This window comes from Vanessa cardui, chromosome 14, assembly GCF_905220365.1.
Source record: "Vanessa cardui chromosome 14, ilVanCard2.1, whole genome shotgun sequence".
Lineage (NCBI taxonomy): Eukaryota > Metazoa > Arthropoda > Insecta > Lepidoptera > Nymphalidae > Vanessa > Vanessa cardui.
Genome location: NC_061136.1, coordinates 4067322 through 4077832, shown reverse-complemented (window position 1 = coordinate 4077832; position 10511 = coordinate 4067322). Strand labels below are relative to the sequence as shown.

Sequence of the window (10511 nt, the reverse complement as noted above, 5' to 3'; positions counted from 1 at the left end):
GTAATTGAAAATCAAAGGAATATATTAAAGCAATATTTCTAGTTTAGTCTTTGATCGTCTGGTATATTCTGGAAATCTCGAAACTCATTACTCGAGCGTGAAAAATCAGATTTCAATATGTGATATTGACTATTAATTACTTTTTTTATGGTATAGGTTGGCGGACGAGCATATGGGCCACCTGATGGTAAGTGGTCGCCATCACCCGTAGACAATGATGCTGTAAGAAATATTAACTATTCCTTACATCGTCAATGTGCCACCAACCTTGGGAACTAAGATGTTATGTCCCTTGTGCCTGTAGTTACACTGGCTCACTCACCCTTCAAACCGGAGCACAACAATACTGAGTACTGTTATATGGCGGTAGAATAACTGATGAGTAGGTGGTACCTACCCAGACGGGCTTGCACAAAGCCCTACCACCAAGTAAAGTACAATAATTATCACAAAAAAGCGGCCAAGTCCGAGTTGGACTCGACCATGAAGGGTTCCGTACCAGCAAGTAATAAGGATTATGTATATGAAATTTAATGTTGTGTTTTTATATTTGAGTTAATTGAAAGGTAAATTGTGGTTTAAATTTTGTGACTTGTTAAAAAACACTACTTACATTTTTTTAGTTTTATCAATCTCCTATTTAACAACGACGTAGATACGAATGACGTCGCAATTTATAATAAACGTCACATTACTTATTCATTGTGAAGTTAGATATTAATCGCCTCTATATACAGGTACCAGAGATGGCTTCGATCTTAAATAAGAATCAAAATAACAATGCATGAATATTTAAACAAAATATATAGCGTAAATATCAATAAGCCAATCACGTGTTACCTTCTTTTGATTAATTAAAAAAAAAGTAAAAATCATTTACTTTGTTTACGCTCTTAGAGTAAGCTTGATAAAAATATTAAGTAAATTGTTTTCATTTGCTTGATTCAGCTGAGCCTTAACAAAGACTTATTATGAAAGGAAGGGCGGCGCGGATCGCAATATTTTAGGCCCTCTCTGAATTATCAACAGGTGTAACCAACCTTAAAACACAGTTATGTTAAGTAATTAGACACGATTTTGTAAATTAAAATTTATTTCACGTTGAATAGATGTAAAAATGTTTTATAAGCTTCGTATTATTGAAGCACTTATTACTGTCTGTATATAAATAATAAATAATAAATAATAAATAATAAATAATAAATGTCAAATGTGATAATTAGTTTGGTCTCCTTAGAACCTGTTTTGTCGTGTATATTAAAAAAAACCGTTATAGTTTCACATGGTGGTAACTTTTATTGATGCAACTTTGTGAGCCTGACTGGATTGGAACCACCACATATGCCACCGCCATACAGCAATACTTAGTATTGTTGTGTTCTAGCTGGCTGAGTGAGTAAGCCAGTGTGACCACAGGGAAAGACTTAAAATTTTGGGTTCCAACGTCAAAAAAAAATTCACTCCGATAATTTATTTCTGTTGCTTTAATAATATCATTAACATATCTTCCAACTTCTGTGGAGGTAAGAAAATTTGTATAATAAATATACACATATATATAAGAAAACAGATAATCTGTTAATTTCATTTGTAAACTTTTTGAGCTATTGGAATAATTATTTTATTAAAGTCTGAGAATCCAAGTTTCTCGAACTTATCCCGTTAATTCAAAAACTTTACCGTAGTTATTTGTAAAAAAATTTCGAAGGTTCTTAATGTTCAAGTCTAGTGGACTAGTTGGAAAGTTTTGGAACAGTTTGCAGAGAGTTCATTAAGATCGTTGGTTTTTTGTTTGGACTAAATGATAGGCTGAAGCGACTTCAACTTTAGTTGTGACGTCATCATTTTTACATTATTTTAAAATTGTAACAATCAAATTAAAATATTTTCAGATTAGGTCATATTTTCGATTAAAATCTGCCAGAAAGCAAGTTTATGTTATTTTAGAATTAATATATTACTAAACAAAATATGTTACTAACTATAATTAAAAACCTTTTAAGCATATATTTTTTTAATTATATTCCGATAAAGATACATTTATATAATAAGCCTATATTGGCCTTAGGTTATCGCTGTGTTTTATTTCATTTCTTGTTTTGTAATAAGAAACTTTGTAGTGAAATTATCACAATAAGGTTTTCCGTATATAATAAAGATTGTATTAACGTTGTACTTCTACAATATAGAGCTCAAAATCTTCTTTTTAAAAATATGGCACCTTAATCTAGCTATAAAACATTTAAAGGCTACACCTTACTACTTACATTCACCTCTTTGATTGACAATTATTGAAGAAATGTGTCAAAGTAATTGAAGCATACATTTCAAAAATCAAAATAAGATGAAAAACTTTCATTAGTCGTGAGTATTTATATTGTATCGCTAATAATTTAAATACAAGAAAACTTTAACCTTAGATTGAATAAAAATAAATTTCTTATGATTTATACCACTTGGTCTCTCTTCTTTAGACAAGAAATGCTACACAGAAGAAATGCTTCACTTTCTATAAGTAGGAGAATGAAGTTTTGGCCACTCGGGACTCGTTAAGACTTGCTTGTAATTGGACTTAACTCAGCATTGTTTGATGTCAGTTTCTAGAACTCATTGGTATAAATTGTGAGTTTATAATAGCTAATAGAAACATAGATTTTATATAAAAACATTACAACTTTAACTTGGCTCAAAGCTGAACACGCTTAAGTGAATGAGTAAATCCACATCAATTTAGTTAACAAGGAACTAAGGATGGATAACGAGTGAACGAAACGGAATGAACGGCGAAGAGAACTCAAATATTGGACGAAAATGTAATCGACTTTCATTCGATTTCGAATCAACTATAATATTAGTTCGATAAAACATTTGAAACAGGCAAGCACCGCTGATGAATGACCGTGCTCAGCGGTGAAGGTAAACATCGTGAGGAAACCTGCATGTGATAAATTTCATAAAAATTCTGCCACATGTGAATTCCACCAACCCGCAATGAAACAGCGTGGTGGAATATGTTCCAAACCATCTCTTCAAAGGGAGAGGAGGCCTTTAGCCCAGCAGTAGGAATTTACAGGCTGTTGTTGTTGTTATTTATATTGGTTTGGCTATAAGAACGCGGATGCTTGGGTCTTTCGTACATAGGTTCGAAGCTCGGGTTACTATTAAGATGTTTTCGATTTTTCTGTTAAATTTTTTTTTGTTTTTACAATTGTTTCCGGTCGTCTTGAATATGCTGTCTCATTTCATTATGAGGGATTGTGTGATTGTGAAGTATACGTCACGCGAAGTTCGCCAGTGTGTCTTGAGAAACATCTTATCCAAAATTAGCTAATTGGACATAATAATCATATTATTTTTGATTGATTGATGAATAAAGTTTCAATAATTGAAATGATAATTGCGAATTTGAAATGATTTAAAATTCAATACGATTAATGTTTCAAACTAATTAAGTTTAGTCTTTAATGGTTGATGAGTGAAATTGATTACTCTCCGATTATAAAGGCGATGGGTTACTTTGATAGTTTGTCTAAATTTCATTTCGTTTCGTTACTTTGATAGGAAATGTCTGTTAAAAACTACATAATCATCTTTAATTTATTGTTTTTAAAAGTAGTTTTTTGTGGTGAGTTCTTAAAAAAATATTATTTGTATTAATTAATTTAGTAAATTTTAGTAAAAAATAAAGACCAAGTATACATTTTTTACTTTTGATATTTTGTTTTTTTATCATGAAAATAATCGACTGAAATAAGAACGATTTACATTTTTTTATGTGTCACTTGATTTTTTATTTATTTATTGTATTTTATTTTTGGTGTTTATTGTAATGTGAGTTGGTTATAGTTATTATTTATGAGTATATTTTAATAACGTCTGTCAAAGTAAAATTGCTATCTTAGTTTAATTAATTTTTTCAATTTCCTGATTTTATTTTCGATAGACATATAAAATATACTAAAAATACTTCTAGTAGGGGTTAGGGGTTTTGTAGAACCGCTTGTCATTGGATGATTCCTTATCATAAAAAGTCCAATAATACTTTTTATTTATATTTCGTAGAACTCTCAAAATTACTTTACTTGGAAGAAAGGCCTGTTTACTCAACATACACTAGGGTTAAGTATCATTATCGTAAATATTAATCATCCTTTAAAATGTTGAAAAAGAGTAACTACTGAGTTTCTTGCCGGTTCTTCTCGGTAAAATCTACTTTCCGAACCGGCGGTAGCTTCACTTAATTGTAAAATAACGATTCAAAAGTGCGTGTAAAAGCCTACTTGAATAAAGTTTATTCTAATTTTGATTGATTACTAATAATAATAGAAATTGTTGTAACTATAAATGGACTACCATTTAAGAATTAATTATTAAACAAAAAAGGTGCGTGTGCTTATATGCTCGTTAAAAGTATACTTCGTCGTAGTTTGTTAACTTTTATTTTACTTAAAAAAAATCATATATCTTCACTCATTGACGATTAATTTTAAACTCAGGTTCTTATATTATAAATTATCTTTTACAATTAACTATGTAGGTTAGAAGTACACTCTCAAAGAGCGTAAGAATGTACATCCTAAAAAATATATTTTTATTATAACCTTTAAAATTGTTCCTCAATCTCATAGTAATTTTATAAGGATAAAAAAATCTAGTGATAAAAATCATATCCCTATTGTTCACTAACCATTTATATACACGTTTAACATTTGAAGATATGTGTGTATCATTTCTTTTAACAGATTTAATTGATTCTCAAAAATTACGTCAACTCGCTTCTTTTAAATATGATGATATATTTAAAAATCGATTCAGACATTTACTTCACTGTCATTAAATTTGTATAAAGACCTATTTATGTTTTCAGTAGATGACGATTATGACTACAATCCCGCATTGCGTTCAACTGAAGTGACATGCAAAAATCTTGCACACCAATTTTATTGCCAGATAAAATGCGGCTTGCAGGCGGCCGTTTGTTTAAATGGAGATTGCTATTGTCTTTCTCTTACACTTGCAGGAGCAAAGGACGATGGTGAGAATTATTAAAATAATTGTCCTGCTTTTAATAGTCGCTTTAATGAGTTGTCGTTGGACTCTGTCTTTTGAAAATATATTTACATTAAATTTGTCATAACATCAGACACTGTAATGTTAGTATCACAATGTAAATATTCTACTGGTGGGCAGAAGCTACCCAAATCTTTAGTAATTTGACTTGGTGGATGTACAAGGTTAAGTTTTTTTATATTATTACATGTTTTTATGATTATTTAACCACCGAAGATCATGACATTAAATTAAACAGACAAAACTATGTTGAGATAAGCGATACAGAAAATGCTATTTCACTTTTATTAAGTCACATAAATAAGATCACAATAAAATATTTACTCCATTCTTATTTATTTTATTTTATTTTAGTGCTTTATTGTACAATACAAAAGTATTAACAAAATGCGGGCTTAATGCTACTGCATTATCTACCAGCCAACCTTAGGATGTACAAGAAAGAATATTTGTTATTCATATGACAAATATTTTCTCTCGTAAGTCTTATGGTGAATTACAAGAAGTTGTACACATACATTACAAAATTATTTTAATGAAAACAAAGTATCCAATCATACATACATAACTGAAAGCACAACCAAAAGTATTATAGAAACAAAATAACATAATAGAACCTTTCCGTTATGAAATTATTGTTTTATTTTAGCTCTTCAACATGAAGTTGATGAAACAAGACCAAATGGAAGACAAGACGAAGATGTGAATTATATTGACAGCGATGAAATACGTAAATAGCTATATATACTTCTAATATAAATTCTTCTTTTATTTTCGAGAGTTCATTGACATATTTCATTTATAGTTTTTCTTTTGTTTTGTGTTTTGACATTTCGTTTTCACTTATCAAAATATTCTTAATTCAAAATAAGTATTTTTGAGGAATGTCCCTGGATTAATGTTAATGCAAATTTACGATTTATTTGTGAATGAAATTCGACAGTCAACCACCATTAGCGACTTAGTAGTACTTTCAATATTAATACCCAACTTATAGTTCTTCAGACATAGTTTTTTTAAAAAACTAGTAGACGCCAGTAGGGTTGGTTTTGGTGTTGGTTATCATGTGTTAGCTAAAAACAGGAGCCTATATCCTTTCTTGGAGATCAAGTTTAATTTATGCCATATTTTATCATATTCGGTTCCACGGTATTTGTGAAAGAGTGACAGACAGATAGAGTTGCTTTCACATTTATATAAAATAAATAATATAGATTCATACGCCGTAACGAAATGAGTACTGGTATTAATAAAGGCTAAAGTATCAATTATGACCGCGCGGAATGCTGTCAAGAACGTTAGCAATATTACCCCTTTAAGCCTGGGCAATAAGTGAACCTACTATCACAAGTAGAGACAATTACAAGTGTCCTATTTCATAGAGTCGAGATGGCTCAGTGGTTAGAACACGTGCATCTTAACCGATGATTACGGGTTCAAACCCAGGCAAGTACCGCTGATTCATGTGCTTAATGTGTCTTTATAATTCATCTCGTGCTCAGCGGTCAAGGAAAACATCGTGAGGAAACCTGCATGTGACAAATTTCATTGAAATTCTGCCACATGTGTATTCCACCAACCCGCATTGGAACAGCGAGGTGGAATATGTTCCAAACCTTCTCTTCAAAGGGAGAGAAGGCCTTTAGCCCAGCAGTGGGAATTTACAGGCAGTTGTTGTTATTTTATAAACGTTTTGCACCTCTGCTTCAATGTCCGAATATTTCAAATACAAAGTGAACCAATATATTGAAATCAGAAACAAATATTTCCAAAATAATTAATTAAGTTTTTCCAATAAATCTATTTGTTTTATAGATATTATTCCAATCGCAAGTCTAGGAAGAAGTGATTATTTTTATGCCCATCGTCCTTCAGTTCGACATCATATCGCACACTTTTGTCCTAATCTCGATGTAGCCAGGGAGTGTATCAAGAAATGCATGGAAGTAGGCAAGCCTGCCTTCTGTGGTAAGGACCACGTCTGCTATTGCGGTCATAACTATTCAAACAACGATGACGATAAGCCTGCTGATGTGAAAGAAACGTACGCACAGTTCAAAGATCTATACGCCAAGTATTTTGGAACAGAGAGAGACACGATTGAATTCGAAACATAAACGAAATAAGAAAGTATTAAATGAATGTCGAAGTAAAAGTGTAGTTTTATTTAGAGATTTTTGTACAGCGTTAATTAGCAATCTTGATAATTTTGGAAAGTTCAAGTTATTTTTTGCCTTTTTAAGATTGCTTGAAAAATACAATTATCCACGCAATTTGCTCTTAAGTACTATCTGTGCTCAAATTGATATAATTCATCTTGGTGTTTGAAAAGTAAAAAATAACAATATCAAAAAAACAATACAACATCTTGTACATGAAAAAGTACGTAAGCAAGTAAAATACGACACAACTTAGATGTAGCATCGGCAAAATTACTAAAACTGATCACATCCGAATTAAGTACCCCAAATTGTCAATATTTATTTTTTACGTGAATATGATCTTTACACAAACGTAATAACTTGTAATATCATATAACCTAACATTTTCGTCATCTGACACGTCGATTTCACGAGAATCTATAGCGACGAAAAGCGTCGAAAGACGCGATAGGGAGTTATTTCTATTGGTTGTATAATAAATCGGCAGTTATCGGTTGTATTAAATTTGCCGCAGCGATATCTAAGTTATGTCGTACTATACGATAGCGCATGAGCCATTTTTTGTTGTAGACAGTTTATGATAATCCATTTATATTTATCTCAGAGATATCATAAAATTAGATATCAGATATCATTAAAGCTATTTTTTTACTAATAAAAAATTAAATTTTCACCCTATTTTTTATCAGTTGGAGTAACAATTCATTTATTTAATCATAAAAAATGTACCGATATATACCGAATAATAATCATCCTGATACCAAATATATAATATTTGTATGATTACGCTCTAATTTGGATGATAAGTGAGGTAGTGTAATTAAGGACGCAGGGGAAATCATCTTAGATCCTGCGATTGGCTACTAATCAACTGATTATGGAATGGTTTACTTACCGTGCTAATATATTAGTTATATCAGCAGAGCTTAACTGAACTGTCAGCTGAAAAAAAAGTTTTCATATAATTTATACAAATTGATTCAATAAATAATAATTTTGGTTTCAATATCTACCTGAATTTAAATTATAATTATGAATATCATCATTAACTTGATTCACAATATTAATTAGGAATGTAAGAAAGACTGCGGTCCAAGGTCGCTGTGGTCAATGAGGCATCCACCAGCTCTGCACACGATGCTCGGGCGGTGGATAATATAAAAGCCTCAATTATATCGTCGATAGGCGTTATGATCAACGCCCGATTTGCGAATTGGAGGAACGCCTTCCTCCGGCTAAAATACAGCGCCCACCATTAGCTGCTGATAAGAGGCGGGAATCAGCACAGCAAATTGCTGTGTCCCGAGCGCAGGCAGTCAATTCGGCTCCACCGCTGACTTCTGCACCCCTACCTAAGCGGGTTCCATCAGCTGCCCCACCGGCACCTGTTGCTGGCTGTTCAAGCGCCTCGCTCGTAGCTCGAAGTACGCCATCGTCGGTACGTACTTCTCCCCTAACCGCAGCCTGGCTGAGTTCAAGACATATCTCGGCTTTGTCAGAGCTGCGTTGGCCAGGCAGTCGCCGAAACCGACACTGGTTCTCGGTGACTTAAACGCGAAGTCGCGTGCCTGGGGCAACCCCGCTACGAATCCGCGAGGGAGGGCCGTTCAAGTGTGGGCCCTGCTCTCCAACCTTTCCCTTCTCAACAGGGGGCAGGTTCACACCTGCGTTCGCCAACAGGGGGGTTCCGTGGTGGACGTATCGTTCGCCACCCCTGTGGTGGCTCGCATAGTGCGGAACTGGAGAGTAGAGGAGGAGGCGGAGACTCTATCGGATCACCGCTACATCCGATTCGAGATCTCCACCTCTCGCAGGCCGGCGGAACCCCAGAGGGTGCCGACCACGCTGCCGAGATGGTCTCTCGGCCAGGTCGATCGAGAGCTGGTCAAGGAGGCCGCCATCGTGCAGCGGTGGGGTTCCGCAGGGAGGAGGGAGGGCGCAAACGCAGAGGAGCTGGCGGGCCGCATGCGCAGTTCACTCAAGAAGATCTGTGATGCGGCCATGCCTCGGACCCGGCGCAGAGTAAAGCGCCGGCAGGTCTATTGGTGGTCGCCCGAAATCGCCGACCTTCGGGCGACGTGCTGCCGGGCGCGGAGGGCCTATGTCCGCTGTCGAAGGCGCAACGGCCTCGACACGGATCTGGAGGGACAGTTGCTAGACATTTATCGCCAGTTGAAAAAAGATCTGCAGCTGGCGATAAGGAAGGCTAAAGAGGAGGCCAGGGAGGAGCTTCTGGCGGGTCTCAATTGAGACCCGTGGGGGCGTCCATACCGCGGTGTGCGCGGGAAGTTCCGCACCCAAGGCGCCCCTCTCACCGAGACGCTGCCGCCGGAACTCCTTCTGCGCCTGGTCGGGGAACTCTTTCCCCACCCAGGCGAGCATGTCCCTCCACAGATGGCCCCCAGCTCGGTGACCGAAGACGCAGTGGCTTTACCATTGATCACGGAGCGGGAAATGGAGATGGCCCTCGGTCGCTTGAAGGCCAAGAAGACGGCGCCGGGTCCGGACGGGGTTCCTGGGCGTGTTCTATGCGACGCCCTGGAATACCTAGGTGCAAGGCTTCGGGAGCTGTTCGACGAGTGTCTGTGCAGTGGGCAGTTTCCGAAGCCTTGGAAAGAAGGGAAATTGGTTCTGTTGCCGAAGGAAGGTCGGCCGTTAGATTCCCCTTCGGCATACAGGCCAATCGTGCTGCTGAACGAGACTGGAAAACTCTTCGAGAAGATCCTCGCAGCCCGTCTCGTTCAGCACCTCGAGGAGGTCGGTCCGGGTCTCTCGCAGGCTCAGTACGGGTTCAGGGCAGGCCGGTCGACGGTCGACGCCTTGGACGCCCTGAAGACTCGGACGACGGAAGCGGTGGCCCAGGGGCAAGTCGTCTTGGCGGTTTCGCTCGACGTGGCTAACGCCTTCAACAGTCTTCCCTTTGAGACTATACGGGAGGCACTTCGATATCATGAGGTGCCGTCCTATCTCAGGAGGCTGTTGGAGGCGTACCTCCAGGACAGGGAGATCCTCTGGGCGGGGGTCGATGGGAGGCTCATCCGGCATCGAGTGAGCTGCGGCGTTCCACAGGGGTCGGTTCACGGCCCAATTCTGTGGAATGTCGGTTTCGACTGGCTCCTGCGGGCTCCCGTCCTTCCCGGGATGGGGGTGTTGTGTTACGCTGACGACACCCTCGTCACGGCGATTGGGCGGGACTTCCGGGAGGCGGCTCGCCTCGCCGAAGTCGGAACGGCTCTCACCGTGGACCGCATGGAAATGCTGGGCTTGAGGGTCTCCATA

The 10511-nt window shown here is 37.1% G+C and overlaps 1 protein-coding gene across 1 annotated transcript; it reads left to right on the top strand.

The window, feature by feature from the left end:
• The first annotated feature begins 4857 nt into the window (after positions 1 to 4857).
• On the top strand, positions 4858 to 7219 carry LOC124535449. The gene is made up of 3 exons (XM_047111670.1): positions 4858 to 5035; positions 5720 to 5800; positions 6886 to 7219. Exons 1-3 carry the CDS (start codon positions 4858 to 4860, stop codon positions 7185 to 7187), a joined length of 561 nt encoding a protein of 186 aa, XP_046967626.1. The 3' UTR covers positions 7188 to 7219.
• The last annotated feature ends 3292 nt before the right edge of the window (positions 7220 to 10511 follow it).